This window comes from Hemiscyllium ocellatum, chromosome 13 (genome assembly GCF_020745735.1).
Source record: "Hemiscyllium ocellatum isolate sHemOce1 chromosome 13, sHemOce1.pat.X.cur, whole genome shotgun sequence".
Classification (NCBI taxonomy): Eukaryota; Metazoa; Chordata; class Chondrichthyes; order Orectolobiformes; family Hemiscylliidae; genus Hemiscyllium; species Hemiscyllium ocellatum.
Window position 1 is genome coordinate 20,412,991 of NC_083413.1, and position 17,979 is coordinate 20,430,969.

General features: G+C 41.6%; 1 protein-coding gene across 1 annotated transcript; it reads right to left on the reverse strand.

The window, feature by feature from the left end:
• Window positions 1–5,601: 5,601 nt before the first annotated feature.
• Window positions 5,602–14,911, reverse strand: LOC132821466 (extracellular calcium-sensing receptor-like). Its single transcript, XM_060834057.1, has 5 exons — window positions 14,627–14,911; window positions 10,369–11,202; window positions 8,634–8,861; window positions 6,597–6,720; window positions 5,602–6,509 (listed from the first exon to the last, which is right to left on the reverse strand). Exons 1-5 carry the CDS (start codon window positions 14,891–14,893, stop codon window positions 5,602–5,604), a joined length of 2,361 nt encoding a protein of 786 aa, XP_060690040.1. The 5' UTR covers window positions 14,894–14,911.
• Window positions 14,912–17,979: the final 3,068 nt, after the last annotated feature.

Below are 17,979 nucleotides of genomic sequence, written 5' to 3' on the forward strand. Positions count from 1 at the left end.
GTTGCAGTCCTTATGCATCATGAATATACATGACTCAACATATGAAGCCATCTCATAGAGTCATAGAGATGTACAGCAAGGAAACAGACCCTTTGGTCCAACTTGTCCATGCCGACCAGATACTGTAACTTAATCTAATGCCTTTTGCCAGCATTTGGCCCTATCCCTGTTAACACATCCTATTCATATACCCATCCAGATGCCTTTTAAATGTTGTAATTGTACCAGCTTCCACTACTTCCTCTGTCAGCTCATTCCATACACACACTACCCTTTGCATGAAAAAGTTGCCCCTTAGGTCACTTTTACATCTTTCCCCTCTCACTCTTAACCTATGCCCTCTGGACTCCCCCAACCTAGGGAAAAGATCTTGCCTATTTACCTATCCATGCCCCTCATGATTTTATTAACTTCTCTAAGGTCACCCCTCAGCCTCTGACAATCCAGGGAAAACAGCTTCAGCCTATTCAGCCTCTCCCTAAGAGCACAATCTTTCCCAATCTAGGCACCATCCTTGTAAATCCTTTCTGAATCCTTTCATGTTTCACAACATCCTTCCAGTACAAGGGAGACCATAATTGCACACAATATTCCAAAAGTGGTGTAATTAATGTCCTGTGCAGCCACAACATGACCTCCTAACTCCTATACTCAAAGCTTTGACCAATAAAGGAAAGTATACTAAATGCCTTGTTTACTATCCTGTTTACCTGAGACTCCACTTTCAAAGGACTCCAAGATCTCGTTGTTCAGAAACACCCTCCAGGACCTTACCACTAAGTGTACAAGTCCTGCTCTGATTTGCCTTTCCAAAATGCAACACCTCACATTTATCTAAATTAAACTCCATCTGCCACTCCTTGGTCCATTTGATCAAGATCCCATGGCAGTCTGAGGTACTCTTCTTCGCTGTCCACTGCGCCTCCAATTTTGATGTTATCTGCAAACTTACTAACTATACCTCTTATGTTCACCTCCAAATAATTTATATAAATGACAAAAAGCAATGAACTCACAACCAATCCTCATGGCACACTACTGGTCACTGGCCTCCAGTCTGAAAAGCAAGCTTCCACCACCCCCTGTCCTCTACCTTCGAGCCAGTTCTGTATTCAAATGGCAAGTTCTCCCTGTATTCCATATGATCTAACCTTGCTAACCAACCTACCTCAAGGAACCTTGTCAAATGCCTTACTGAAGTCCATATAGATCACATTCACCACTCTGGCCTTGTCATTGCTGCTTCAAAAAACCCAAGTTAATGAGACATGATTTCCCTCACATACAGTCATGTTGACTATCCCTAATCAGTCCTTGCCTATCCAAATATATGTAAATCCTGTCCCTCAGGATTCCCTCCTACAACTTGCCCACTGATGTCAGGCTAACCAGTCTAGAGCTCACTGACTTTTCCTTACCACCTTTCTTAAATAGTGACACTACATTAGCAAACCTCCAGTCTTCCAGCACCTCACCTATGACCTTCGATGATCAAGGGGCCCAGCAATCACTTCCCTAGCTTCATACAGAGCTCTAGGGTGCATCTGATCAGATCCTGGGGATTTATCCACCTTTATGAGTTACAAGACATCCAAAACTTCCCTCTCTGTAATATAGACTTTTTCACCAACTATTTTCCCATATTCTGTATCTTCTATGTCCTTCTCGACAGTAAACATGGATGTAAACTACTCATTTAATATCTCCCCTATCTCCTGCGGTTCCACACAAAGGCCACCTTCTTGATCTTTGAGGGGTCCTCTTCTCTCCCTAGTACCATTTTCTCCTTAATGCATTTATAAAATCCTTTGGATTCTCCTTGACTCTATTTGCTAAAGCTATCTCATGCCCCCTTGTTGCCCTGCTGACTTCCCTCTTAAGCATACTCCTACTCATTTTTTACTCTTCTAAGGATTCACTCGATCTCTGCTGTCTACACCTGACTTACACCTTCCTCTTTTTCTTGACCAAAACCTCAATTTCTCTATTTATCCAGCATTCTCTGCACTCTGCGCCTTGCCCGAAACGTCGACTTTCCTGCTCCTCGGATGTTGCATGACTTGCTGTGCTTTTCCAGCACCACTCTGATCTAAACAAAAGCCTTGCCTTTCATCCTAACGGGAACATAATATCTCTGGACTCTCGTTACTTCAACTTTGAAGGTTCCCATTTTCCAGCCATCACATTATCTGCAACAGCTGTATCCAATCTACTTTTGAAATTTCTTGCCTAATACTGCCAAAACTGGCCTTATTCCCATCTAGAACTTAAAGTTTTTAGGACCTGTCTATAGTATTCCATCACTGTTTTAAAATAAGTAGCACTATGGTCACTGCTCCCAAAGTGCTCCACCACAAATACCTGACTCACTTGCTCTGCCTTATTTCTCAAGAGTAGGTCAAGTTTTGCATCTTTTCTCGTAGGTACTGAATCAGAAAATGTTCTTGTACACATGTCATAAATTCTTTGCCATCTAAACCATATAAACCCTTCACACAATGGCAGTTCCAGTCTATGTTTGGAAATTCAAAGTCCCCTACCATTACTATACTATTATTCTTGCTGATTCAGAGCTCTCTTTATGAATTTGTTTCTCAATTTCCTATTGACTATTGGCGGGGGTGGGGTGGGGGGGGGGGGGGGGGGGGGGGGGGGGGGGGGGGAGATCCATAGTGCAATCCCAATAAAGTTACCATCCCTTTCTTTTTTCTCAGTTCCACTCAAATAGCTTCCCTGGATGCGTTCCTAAAAATATCCCCCCCGATCACAGTCATAATGGTATCCCTCATCAAAAGTGTCACTGCCCCTCCTTTCTTGCTCTCCTTTCTATCCTTCCTATAGCATTTATATCCTGGAACAGCCAGTCCTGTCCATCCATGAGCCACATCTCTGTGATTGCTATGATCTCTCAGTCCCATGCTTCTAACCATGCCCTGAGTTAATCTGCCTTCCCTGTTAGGCCCCTTTTATTGAAATAAATGCAGTTTAATCTGCCTCATTCTTTGCTTTGTTTCTGTCTGCCCTGACTGTTTGATTTGTTCTCTTTCCCAACTGTAGCAGCCTCAGATTGATCTCTTTCCTCACTATCGCACTGTGTCCCAACACACCACTCCACCCCCTTACTAGTTTAAATCCTCACAAGCAGCTGTAGAAAATCTCCCCGCCAGTATTTTAGTCCCTTCTAATTCAGGTGCAATCTCTTATTCTTACAAAGGTCACTACTACCCAGAAGAGATTCCAAGGATCCAAAAATGTGAACCCTTATCCTCTGCACCAGCTCCTCAGCCCTCTTCATCTGCTCGCTCCTCCTATTTCTACCATCACTAGCCTGTAGCACCATGAGTAATCCAGATATTACTACCCTTGAGGACCTCCTTTATAAATTGCTGCCTAACGTCCTATATTCTCTCTTCAGAATCTCGTCCTTTTTTCTTCCTATGAAATTAGTTCCAAAGTGATGATGACATCCTGCTGGTCCCACTCCACTTTGAGAATATTCTGCACTGTCTATGAGATATGCTTAATCCTGGTACCATGAATGAAACAGACCATTCTGATTTCTCACTGTCAGCTGCAGAAATGCCTGTCTGTGCCTCTGACTAGTGAGTCACCTATCATAATCGATCGCTTGGAACTTGACATACCCCACGTTACACTCAAGCCAGTCTTGGTACAAGAAACTTCGCTGTTTGTGTTACATTCCCTTGATAGTCCACCACGCACTATATTTCACAAAACAGCATACTTGTTTGAGGTGCGGGTAACCACAGGAGACTCCTGCACTACCTGTTTGCCTCTCCTATCTTTCTTGGCAATAACAATTCTACCTGACTGTTTTTGCAGATTTTCTCCATTCTTATAAATGCTATTCAACTCAACACCTACCTCCTGTAAATTGCTCATTGCTTTTAACGGTGGCTCTAACCAATCCATGCAATCTGATAGAATTCACAACCAAACACACTTACTGCAGATATAATCTCCTGTAAGATGGAAATTCTCCCTAATCTCACACATCCGACAGAAAGAGCACATCACTCTACTAAAGACCATGTTTGCACTTCAGCAATCTACAGAAAATACTATAATCTTACTGCTCTAAAAAAAACACTGCTCCAGGCTAACTTAGTACCTATGTATTTTATTTTAAAATTTTAATCAAGGGACAGATCTCAATAAAACACATAACCAAACATATAATAAAATATATAACCACTGTACTCACTAGTGAAAAGTGAGCAAGGTTACACTTAAAAACCAGACACTGCTCCTGTGCTGTGAGCTCTCCTACACATGTACTGCAAAGATCAGCTGTGAATTTCGCTGTTCATTATTTTTTTCTTAGATGTAATCAGATGTCCAGAAATATTTGAACTCAAACAGCAAAGACAATAACTATGTGAGTACACTGTCAGACAGCAGTGCAGGTTTTTTTCTCTCTCACACACACACACACACACAGACCATGTGGTCCCTGCCTTTGTTCTCTTCCTCCTTTTAAAAGTGCTGTTGTTTTGATCTCTGTGCACCCCCCACACCCCCAACCACCTCCCCAAAGTTCCAAAACACTGCAATAGCTTATAAAACAGTAATTACTAAAATTCAAGGAAATCACCTCCAACACCTGAAATACCTCAAAAAAGGAGTAGCTCTAAAAGCTGCATTTTTTCCCTATACTCCATTTTGGATTACTCAGATTCACCACTCTCTGGGAAATTACTCCTTACCTGCGTCTTAATTGGGAAATTGCTTATTCTGATATTATGCTCTCTGGTGTTAAACTCTTACAGAAAAAGGTCTCCATATGTACTCTGTCAAGTCCTCCATGAATCTTAAATGTTTCAATGAATGCAGGCTCAATCTACTCATGCTCTCCGCATAAGACAGATCTCTATACATTGGATCAACCCAGTGAACCTTCTCTAGACTGTATCCAATTTCAGTATATCTTCCCTTAAATAATAGCCTCAAGATTATTCACAATATTCCAGTTGTGTTATGACTATATATAATTGTAGCAGGGCCTTCCTATTTTTATAGTTAATATCACTTTGGAATTAAGGGAATTCAAATTGCCATAGCCTTCCATGCTGTAGTTTTTGCAGTTTTTCTTGATTTAAATAATATTCAGATCTCTGCCAAAGTGCATAATGTCACGCTTTCCTAAAATATATTCCAAATATATTTGCGCAATCATTTTGTCTGTCTACAAAGCTCAAATAGCTCTCCCTGCTCATTTTCCCATCTACTTCGTGTCATCTTCAATTTTAGCAATAGTATATTCACTTCCGTCAACCACGTAATTAATTAAAACACCTGCTGTGTTTTTCCAGCACCACTCAAATTTAGATTCTGATTTCCAGCATCTGCAGTTCTCACTTTTGCGAATACAGACTGTTCTGTTCATCACTAGCGATTGGGTTCGTACACAATTCAGACTGTATACGTGAATATAGATATAACGATAATATTAAATTCTCGAAGGCTTACACTCGTAAGGACATCTTACATCGTACATGAATTCAACTTAAATTTATTGAGCAATAGTTTTGCATATTGATGTGACAGTTGGAATGTAATACAGAGAAAACAATCTCAGAGTTACTGTGAAGACCCTTTGCCCATCATGTTTTTCTTTGTGTTATTCTCCGGTTTCACTAAGATAATATAACACTTTGGAGCAAAAATGCAGACAAGTAAACCAAAGCTTGACGCCCAAATGGCAAACACTTCGACAGCCACCGTGTACTTTCCAGGAGAGCTGACATAAGCCGGAATGAAAGTGATCCAAACAGCACAGAAGATCAGCATACTGAAAGTTATATACTTCGCGTCGTTGAAATTGTCTGGAAGTTTCCGGGCAAGAAAAGCGAGCAGGAAGCATACAGTGGATAGAAGACCAATATAACTGGATACAAAATAAAACGCTTTTAAAGAGCCCACGTCACATTCCAAAATAATTATATCTCTATAATAGGTCGTGTTTTTCAACGGGTAAGGAGGTGATACAATGAGCCAGATTGTGCAAACTAAACCTTGAAGAAATGTAAGGACGAACACACTTAACCGTTGCTGCATGGGTCCAAACCAGTTCATCAAGTTGTTGTTGGGAAGAGTTGCTTTAAAAGCGATCACAACAAGAACGGTTTTCCCCAAAATACAGGAAATACAGAGAACAAATACAATTCCAAACGCAGTCCGCCGCAACATGCAGGACCATCCGGTCGGTTTCCCAATGAAGGTAAGTGAGCACAGGAAGCAAAGCGTTAGTGCAAAGAGAAGGAGGAAGCTCAGCTCCGAATTGTTCGCTCGAACGATAGGAGTTTCCCGATACTGGAAGAATACAGCAGCTGTACCCAGTGCGAGGCACACGCCCACTAACGCAAGTGCCACTAAGACATAGCCCAGAACCTCTTGGAAGGAAAGAAATTCAATCTTTTTGGGAACACATCGATCTTTTTGATTATTGGACCAGTATTCCAAAGGGCATTTCATACAATCAGTGGAATCTGAAAGAATGATATAATCATTTTTAAAAAATGAAATTGATTATGGACACACGATAACATCGTATTCGGCCCCATGTTTGTACTTGCCTGTGGTGTTGCTAATCTCACCATCGGCGCACTCTGCGCAGTCAAAACAACATATTGGCTGACCTTTCCTGCTGACCTTTCTTGTTCCGGGTGGACAGGGTTCTGAGCAAAGCGCATGTGGAATCTATGGGAAAAGAAATACTTTATTTCCACTATGTCTTAAGAACAATACACAAATTACATCCGGCGCATCAAGAATGTATTGCCATTTCAGGAATTCTGATCACCAACACAAGGTGCGTATTTTCCAAATAGCCTTAAATGTCTTAGTGTGCAAGCGATTGTTTTGCCACCAGAAACAGTTCTTCACGGATTCTTTTCTGATTTTGAAGAACTCAGTCAACGCTTCTTTATATTTCTGCTCAAAGGCACACGTGGGGAGGTAGCGGAGTAGTGCCAATTTCGCTGGCCTTGTGCTCCCCAATCCTGGCTAATGTTCTGGCCATGGCTTTGTATACGACCATAGCAAATGATAAAATCTGAATTTTATTTACTCGCTCATTGAATTTTTCTGTTCTTTCCCTGATTATCCTATATACACTTTGATGCATCTCAATTCCTAATTAACTTCGCTGGCAAATGTCATCCCACTATTTCGGAAAAGAGTGAGACAGAAAAGAGAGGCGGAGCTGTCAGTCCTCAATCAGTAGTAGGGAAACTGCTAGAATCTAAAATGAAGAAGATAATTAATGCATAGTGGGGTAAAAATGATCTGATCAGGCATACACAGCATGGATTTGTGAATGGAAAGACATGTTTGTTATACTTGTTGCATGTTTCCCGAACCTGGAGCTTTATTTTGAAGGATATTTCACAAAATGGATAAAGGAGAGTTCTTGAATGCCGTATACCTGTATATTCACAGGCTTTTGATAAGGTTCCACATAGGAGGCTAGTTAGCAAAATTAACTGCATGGTAAAAGAGATACTGACACGGATTAATGATCAGTTAATGGGCCGAAAGCACACAGTTGTAACAAGTAGATCATCTGATATTAGTAGGCGGTACTCGTAAGTACCGAAAGGGTCAGTACTTGGTCCTCAAATATCATTCACAATATTTATCAATGATTTGGAGGTGGTGACCAAATGGAACATTTTGCTATTTGTAGCTAATAAAAGTTAGGCAGGGATGTATATTGTGACGAAGATGCAAAACATACTCTGGAGAACTTGGAGAGGCTTAACAAGTGAGCAAGAATAATGAAAATGGAATACAATTGTGGAAAAAGTGAGGTAATGCACTTTGATAGGACGGACAATTGAGCAGTGCATTTCTTACACGGTGATGGGATAAAAAGCGTAGATGTGCAAAGGGACTGGAATGTCTCTTCAATAAGACAATTAATACTAACATGCAGGTGCAGCAAGCTATTAGGAAAACAAATGGAACATTATCTTCTATGATGAGAGGGTAAGATTACATGAGTAGTGAATTCCTGTTTCAATTACATAGACGTTTGGTAAAACCGCACCTGGAGCATAGTGCACTGTTTGGGCCTCCTTACCTTGGTAACAGTATGATTGACAGAAGAGTGCACGAGAAGTTGTTTCCAGGGTGGCGGAACCACCCTATGAAGAGAGATTGGGCAAACTAGGTCTGTATTCTCTGGAAATTTGAAGAATTAGAGGTGACCTCGTTGAAACTTAGAAAATACTTAAAGGGATATAATATACAGATGCAGCTAAGTTGTTTCCCCTGATTGGGGAGTTTAGAACCGAGGCACACTGTTTAAAAATAATGAGGATGCCATTTAATGAAACCGCACTATGTTGAATCTACAGTTTCAAGATTGTTTAAATCGGAGGAACGTAGAGAATGAAAAAGTGATAAGATTCTAAAGAAGTGGTGTCCATAACTATTCATTTATCGTACCCAGGAAAACTCAGAATAGACAGTAAATACCAACCTTGCTCGTGGGACGTATATTCAATTGACAGATTTTTAAAAAAAATGCACACACATGCAATTGCTGCCAAAGCTGCTGGTCTGGTTGTGTTATCGTAGATTGCCAGGCAAAATTTAAATGAATATACCTGATTGTCAACGGTGCTCCACACGATATCCCCAACGTTGAGGGCAAGTTCTTGCCCTGAAGGAGCCGTACCATCATAATAGCCAACGTTTACAATTTCAACTGTACCCTTCAAAGTCATTTGCAAATTTATTACTTCATACGTTGGGACTGGATCACCATTTGCATCAAAGTACACAACTTCTCCAGTCCGATCTGTAAAATTTACCGAGTGTAGGTAATGCAGCAGCTACAGAAGAACAACGTAAATCATGTAAATCATTAGGTGTAACAGGGATATGTTACACGTGGATAGATGCATTCAAATTCATTCAGGTCTTGGAACTGTGCAAATTCTCTTTGAGTTTGAGATGAATTATTAAACACAGATCCTACATGAACGTGATGGTTTTAGCTGTGGTTTCATGGAAACACATCGGCAGTGAGGCAGGACGCTTCAGATCAAATCCCAATTCAGAGACTTTAACCCATAATCTAAACTGACACCCGGGTGCACTAAAGACTGAGTGCAACAATGTGCTGTTCTGTGATTCATCTGTTAAATAAAAACAGAAAATGGGAGCAGAAGTAGGCCATTCAGCCCATTGAGTACGTTTCTCCTTTCATTGTGATCATCCAGTATAGCCTCGTCCAACTTTTCCCTATAACCTTTCATCCCTTTAACACGAACTGCTATATCCAACCTCTTCTTCAAATCATACAATGTTTGGTCCATCACTTCCTTCTATAATAGCGAATGACAGTCTCACCACTCTCTAGGTGAGGAAATGGGAATTGCTCCGAGAAGCAAAAAGCGAAGGAAAATCATTCCGTCCCCTGGCCCAATATCCTAGCCCTTAAACACAGAAAATGATGATCTGCTTATCTATGATGTGGAGGTGTGGGTGTTGGGCTGGGTTGGACATGGTCAAAAATCACATGACAACAGGTTATAGCCTAACAGGTTTACTTGATTTGGAGGTGCCGGTGTTGGACTGGGGTGTACAAAGTTAAAAATCACACAACACCAGGTTATAGTCCAACGGGTTTAATTGGAAGCACTAGCTTTCGGAGCGACACTCCTTAAGCGTTGCTCCGAAAGCTAGTGCTTCCAATTAAGCCTGTTGGATTATAACCTGGTGTTGTGTGATTTTTAAGTTTACTTGAAAACGCGAGCTTTCGGAGCGTCATTCCTTCTTCAGGAGCTAGTGACCTTCACCCGAAGAAGGAGCGAGGCTCCGAAATTTTATTGTTTCAAATAAACCTGTTGGACTGTAACTTGGTAAGATTTTGACCCTGCTTATCTATCATACTGTTGTTTTGTGAAGCAACTTAACTTTCGCACTACACTTAAAACGGGCTTCCTTGATTATAAAGCTCTCTGGAACTGCCGAGGCACTGAAATGCGCCACTAATTACATCTTTCTTTGTTATTAGCTTTAATGCTACAGCGATTATCTGGCTTCCTATACATTCGCAAACATTTTCTGCATGGTTGCCGGGGGTGGTGGTGGTGGGGCGGGGGGGGGGGGGGGGGGGGAGGGGGTTGTTCCTTTTGTTAATACCGGCGTGTTATTCTTTCTGTCTCATTCCCTGAATATATCGCTTGCTCACTGGGATTGTTTGTTTAAGTAGAACTACTCAGTAGTAAAGACGCAACTGGGAATGTAACAAATACCATTTTGGGTGGTATTTATTTGCAGAGTTTTTGCACTGGAAACGATTGGGTCACCATTAATTTGTGCCTATTTTCTTACCTGCCAGGGTTCAAAGTTTGAAATATGAGCGCATGTATTGTTCATAAAGGGGCCATAGCCTTCTTCACAGTTTAGCATATCGTCAAGTGCATGAGCGACAGCATAGACCGCTTTGTACACATGGTAGGAACTTCCGTCCATTATCGCTGGAAGGTAGGCGTTTTTTACTTCATCCAGCTGTTCTTTTCCTGTGCATTGCTGCATTTGGAATGCGGACGGGGTTTGATCTGTCTCATTGTCGGCCTTTAAAGAGCACGTGAATGCAGCTTCCCAAAATTTATTCACGAAAATGCTGTCAGGGAACCTGGAAGGATGAATTTTTAGAAGATAATCTCTGAGTCCGTCTATTTCTGTTCTACGGGTTGCTAAACCAATCGTCCCAACCAGAAATCTCGCTCTTTGTTCAGGGGGGACCAAATCTTCTGTAACCCACCCTTCACTCCCAATCCATTGTATCCCAGTTACATTTTGACGCAAAAATTCCTTAAGTAATATACGCATCTCTCCAGGATGTAAGAACCCCACCAAGACTTTTGTGGTCGCCTGTTTGATCACCCGCACTATTTTGGTGACTTTGTCTGCAGGGTCCGTTCGATAAAACAATTCAGAGTACGCAATGCACACCCCAAATTTTTGGGCTTCTTCGATAAATGCTCGCATTCCAAAATTTCCATAGTCGGTGTTACTTCTAATTGTCCCAATCCAATTCCAACCGAACGTTTTCACTAGTACAGCGAGAAGTTTGGACTGATAATCGTCACTTGGGATCGTTCTGAAGAATGTCGGGTATTCTTGTTTGTCACTGAGGCACGAACAAGTGGAGAAGTAACTAACCTGCACAACAGTAAATGTAAATGGATGAAAGCGCGTGTTTAGGTGCTTTGAATTACCTAGAGAATCTCCTTAAATTGGCATTCTTGCAAATTGTTCTGATGAATGTAAGACGAAAGTCTGAGAGAAAACGTATCCCTTTTCTAGCAATGCTCATGTTCTCTATTACAAAAACAACTACTTTAAAATTAGATACTCTTACACTACGGAAAAAAGTCATTCGGCTCAACAAGTCCACACCGACCCTCTGAAAAAGGACCCAACCAGTCCCATTCCCCGACCCTATATTTACCCCTGTCTAATGCACCGGACGGCCAATTCACCTTGCACATTTTTGGATTGTAGGAGGCAACCAGAGCACCCGAAGGAAGCCCATACAGACAGGCTGGAATTGAACCCGGGTCCGTGGGGCTGTGAGGCAGCAGGGGTAACCACTAAACCACCATGCCGCCCGCAAATATGCGCAATTAAGCAATATGACTTATGATAACTTGTTCAGGACGAATTATTTGATATTACTTCTATAATTATAATACTAATCTCGTAAAATGTAACGGGAATTAATTGTACATTTTAAAATCTTTTGTTTAAAATATTGAGCTAACAGGATCTCTGGGGGATGCACTCATAGAGTCATAGAGTCATAGAGATGTACAGCATGGAAACAGACCCTTCAGTCCAACCTGTCCACGCCAACCAAATATCGCAACCCAATCTAGTCCCACCTGGAGCACCCAGCCCATACCCCTCCAAACCCTTCCTATTCATATACCCATCCAAATGTCTCTTAAATGTTGCAATTGTACCAGCCTCCACCACATCTCCAGGCAGCTCATTCCATACACGTACGACCCTCTGCATGAAAAGGTTGCCCCTTAGGGCTCTTTTATGTCTTTCCCCTCTCACCCTAAACCTATGCCCTCTAGGTCTGGACTCCCTGATCTCAGGGAAATTACTTTATCTATTTATCCTATCCATGCCCCTCATAATTTTGTAAACCTCTATAAGGTCACCCCTCAGCCTCTGACGATCCAGGGAAAACAGCCCCAGTCTGTTCAGCCTCTCCCTATAGCTCCAATCTCCCAACCCTGGCAGCATCCTTGTAAATCTTTACTGAACCCTTTCAAGTTTCACAACATCTTTCCGATAGGAAGGAGACCAGAATTGCATGCAATATTCCAACAGTGGCCTAATCAATGTCCTGTACAGCCACAACATGACTTCCCAACTCCGGTATTCAATACTCTGACCAATAAAGGAAAGCACACCAAACGCCTTCTTCACTATCCTATCTACCTGCGACTCCACTTTCAAGGAGCTATGAACCTGTACTCCAAGGTCTCTTTATTCAGCAACACTCCCTGGGACCTTGCCATTAAGTGTATAAGTCCTGCTAAGATTTGCTTTCCCCAAAATGCAGCACCTCACATTAATCTAAACTAAACTCTATCTGCCACTTCTCAGCCCATTGGCCCAACTGGTCCAGATCCTGTTGTAATCTGAGGTAACCCTCTTCGCTGTCCACTACACTTCCAATTTTAGTGTCTTCTGCAAACTTACTAACTGTACCTCTTATGCTCACATCCAAATCATTTATATAAATGACAAAAAGTAGAGGACCCAGCAGCAATCCTTGTGGCACTCCACTGGTCACAGGCCTCCAGTCTGAAAAACAACCCTTCCCCACCACCCTCTGTCTTCTACCTTTGAGCTAATTCTGTATCCAAATGGCTAGTTCTCCTTTTATTATGAGATCTAACCTTGCTAATCAGTCTCCCATGGGGAAACTTGTCGATCACCTTATTGAAGTCCATATAGATCACATCTACTACCCTGCCCTCATCAATCTTCTTTGTTATTTCTTCAAACAACTCAATCAAGTTTGTGAGACATGATTTCCAATGCACAAAGCCATGTTGACTATCCCAAATCAGTCATTGCCTTTCCAAATGCATGTACATCCTGTCCATCAGGATTCCCTCCAACTATTTGCCCACCACTAAGGTCAGGCTCACCAGTCTATAGTTCCCTGGCTTGTCTTTACTGCCCTTCTTAAACATGGCACCACGTTTGCCAACCTCCAGTCTTCTGGTACCTCACCTGTGATAATCGATGATGCAAATATCTCAGCAAGAGGCCCAGTAATCACTTCTCTAGCTTCCCACAGAGTTCTTGGGTACACCTGATCAGTTCCTGGGGATTTATCCACTTTTAACATTTCAGGACATCCAGCACTTCCTCCTATATAATCCGGACATTTTGCAAGATGTCACCATCCATTTCCCTACAGTTTATATTTTCCATATCTGTTTCCACAGTAAATACTGCTACAAAATATTCATTTAGCATCTCCCCATTTTCTGAGGCTCCACACAAAGGCCGCCTTGCTGATCTTTGAGGGGCCCTATTCTCTGCCGAGTTACCCTTTTGTCCTTAATACATTTGTAAAGCTCCTTTGGATTCTCCTTAATTCTATTTGCCAACACTATCTCATGTCCCCATTTTGCCCTCCTGATTTCCCTTTTCAGTATACTCCTACTTCCTTTATACTCTTCTGAGGATTCACTCGATCTATCCTGTCTATACCTGACTTATGCTTCTTTCTTTTTCTTAACCAAACCCTCAATTTCTTTAGTCATCCAGCATTCCCTATACCTACCAGCCTTCCCTTTCACCCTGACAGGAATATACTTTCTCTGGATTCTTGTTATCTCATTTCTGAAGGATTCCCATTTTCCAGCCGTCCGTTTACCTGCGAACATCTGCCTCCAATCAGCTTTCGAAAGTTCTTGCCTAATACCGTCGAAATTGGCCTTTCTCCAATTTAGAACTTCAACTTTTAGATCTGATCTATCCTTTTTCATCACGATTTAAAAACGAATAGAATTATAGTCGCTGGCCCTAAAGTGCTCCCCCACTGACGCCTCAGTCACCTGCCCTGCCTTATTTCCCAAGAGTAGGTCAAGTTTTGCACCTTCTCTAGTAGGTGCATCCACATACTGAATCAGAAAATTGTCTTGTACCAGTCAGATTGTGGCTACCTTCAACTGAATTTCTATCATTTAAATTTCTAATTGGATCCTTTATTCTATTGCTAACTCCTACTTTAAGGGACGTTGTAGCGTGGTGGTCGTGTCTGAGCCGGAAGACCCACGTTCAAAACTCATCTGCTCAAGAAGTGTGTGGTGTCATCTCTGAGCCGGTTGACTATAAATATCCGATTCTTATTTTACTCGCTGCACTTGGGCCATTGCATCGTCTGCATCATGCATTCAGTTTGGACATAGCACCCAGCAGGGGTGTTTGTCGTGTTTTGTAACTCTTTTTGTGACTAGACATCATTAATAGTCGTACGATTGAAAAAAACTAACCGAAAGCTATTCAAATAGTCTCAAATGAAAATGCAGTCAAGTATTCGATACTTTACCATAGGAATTCCGAAAGAACCAACTGCCCTTGCGGCTGCAATGGAGGACGTGGATATATCACATCCAATAATAGCTGCGACATCGGAGGAACCTTTACATTCAGGGTACTCAATTAGTTCTTGTTCTCCGTTCACCAAAGCCAGCGCTGCTTTCGATGCAATCGCTGAGGACGAGCAGTCATCGTAGATTTTATATCCCAGAGTGGTATTCGGAAGTAGAGTTTTGCTCCGATTTATTTCATCAATAGCAAATATCATAGTCTGCATCAGGCGAAAGTTTGACAAGTGGAAACTGCGGAATATATAAATAAAATACAGCATGCATATTCAATTCATCATTCAATCGCGGATTGAATAATATAGCTAGAATATAATTGGGTCTGCTAAGTGATAACGAAGAGAAAGTATATTTGGTCAACAATAATTACTAGGTGATTGTTACTCTCTTCCTTCTCAGAACTGCAATAACAAGCCATATTCAAAGAAATGTTTGAAGGTCCATGTATGGATGTCTGCGCTATTTATAGCCAGGTCTATGTGCATAGGCATTCACATAATGCATATAAATTGGAAATGTTATCAACTACATTGCCGTGGCCTCGCTCTCTTTCCATAGTTTTACGTAGTTATTCAATTTAAGCAAGTACATGAAATGGGTTTTGGTGTTCAGTTGTAACACACGCTGACGCAACAAAAAAGGCTTGATTCATGAACAGACAATTCTTCAAATAGCTTTAACACCTGAAGTCTTCACTTCAGTATATTTTAGTCAACAAAGTAGCATCCAGTTTTTGCATTGACAATGATGCTGAGTATGCGAAATACTGTACTTTTCAATGTCTAGTGCGGCATGAAATTCAGAAGCTGTTGTCCTAAGCTACCTCGCCAATGAAATACGCTCGCTAAAAGGTTTGAGATTTAAATACATATCTGACTTGTCGTTGGCAATGTTTAAAAACAAAATGCAAGCTTTCAGGAAAAAGGGTGCTTATTTTCTGTTTCTTTTATCTCTCTTAATCCAATCCCTTTCCTCTAATTCATTGTCTTCACTGTTTTGTAGGTTAAATGATCTATTTTACAATCCTTTATTCAACACTGCACGCCTTAATGGGAATCTTCAAATGGTTCAAACAGACGCACAAATTGACCTTCGGTACTCGGTAGAGGGCGTATTTTCAGAGCTCCAATTGCTATAGATTGAAGCATGAAAGTTTGACGAACACGATCGGCTTTTGGTTGACTTGCACTTTTTGTAACTGTTCCTTGAGTGAGAAAAAAGACATTTTATATCCTTTAATCAACTTACTTTGACAGACAAAACTAAAAGAGAAGAAATTGTCACAATTTTCGACACGACGTTATATTTTTGCAGCCATTTGCGTTTAGTTCCAATATAACTCAATGGTGTGACTGCCGCTACCATAACCGTGAAAAGAACGTCATGATTTGCCGGTAATGGATTGGGGTGTACAATGTTAAAAATCATGCAATACCAGGTTATAGTGCAACTGGTTTAATTGGAGGCACTTGCTTTTGGAGGGCTGCTCCTTCATCAGGTGGTTGTGGATGAAGGAGCGGCGCTCTGAAAGCTAGCGCTTCCAATTAAACCTGTTGGACTATAACCTGGTGTTGTGGGATTTTTAACAGTGAAAAGAACAGTAGGTATTTGTAGTCTCCGATGATAAGGGAAAAAGCATTGCAGTGTTACCACATGATTGGCCTTATGTATGACAAAGTTTTGACATAGCTTTTCAGATCTTTCTTTTGGCTATGTTTACACATAGATGCAGGGGATTGATGTAACATATCGGCTGACACACGTAATCACCACCAATGTGATGCAAGTTTAGCATAGACTCGGTACATTGACCTTACAATAGAAATTCGTATTCCTAAAAGGAATAACAAAGGAAGTACTCCGCAACAAATGCAAAACAAGGGAAAAATTAACTCAAAGTTTGCCTCCAGTAGGGGCGGTATGGTGGCGCAGTAGTTAGCACTGCTCCCTTACAGCGCCAGCGTCCCAGGTTCGATTCCATTCTCGGGTGCTCCATTTTCCTCCTGCAATCCAAAGATGTGTAGGATAGGTGAATTGGCCATGCTAAATTGTCCATAGCGTTAGGTGCATTAGTCAGAGGGAGTTGGGTCTGGGTGGGTTACTCTTCGGAGGGTCGGTGTGGACTTGTTGGGCCAAAGGGCCTATTTCCAGTTTATAGGAATCTAATGAACCAGGCGAATTTTAATAAAGATGCTCACTCAAATAAATAAAAATAATATTTTCAGCTTACAAAGGGAAAGTTGTTTAACCCACGAGATGGGCGGCACCGTGGCTCAGTGGTTAGCACTGCTGCGCCAGGTTCAATTCCAGCCTCGGGTGTCTGTGTGGAGTTTGCACATTTTCCCCGTGTCTGTGTGGGTTTCCTCTGAGTGCTCCGGTTTCCTTACACAATCCAAAGATTAGGTGAATTGGCTATGCTAAATTGTTCATTGTTTAGGGGTAACTGTGGGATAATAGGGTAGGGGAATGGGTCTGGGTGGGTTACTGTGCGGAGGGTCGATGTGGACTTGTTGGGCCGAAGGGCCTGTTTCCACGCTGTCTGCATTCTACGATAGTTAGCTCCAGAATCGAGCAGTTAGGTCTGTAGTAGCGTGAAACAGAACCATTTATTGTCATTTTGTACAGTCATTGAATACTAATGTCCCGTGCAGCAACTCCACTCACCTTTCACAATCCGTTCCTGTCGGAGTTGTGGTAAATGAAGGAATGTCCGGATTCGCATCTAAATGTACTGTAAATATTCCACCCAAGATGATATCGCCATCCTCAAATACACTAGGTAAATCATCTTTAGCTTGACGGTTACAGACCATTCCATGTGTTTTCCACATAGGAACAGCAGCTGCCAAAATGAATATCACAAACAGAATCATTGCTTTATTGTAACGAACTTGTCTGTGGGTTATGAAAGACAAAGAAAAACCGCGACTTATATAGCATCCTTCATAGCCTGTGGACATCCCAAAGCGCCTTCAAACAAATTAATTTCCAACAGAAGTGGAGGAACTCCCGATGTGCCACATGATGCACGAGCTACCTATGTGTGTGGAGTCATTGGTCAAATCTATACAGAGGAGAATTCACACCAAATAAAAGTAGACAAAATGTTAAAGCGAGGAAAAATTACATATTCAGATAGATAAACAACAAACCCCAGAGAATATAAACAAAGTTTTGTGGCACTAATCATCAAGACCAGATGTGACTTTGAGACATTTAGAAAATATCGCTATAGCTATGTTACCTGAATTAATTGGGAACTGAAGTTAAGTCATGCATCTCACACACAGTCAGG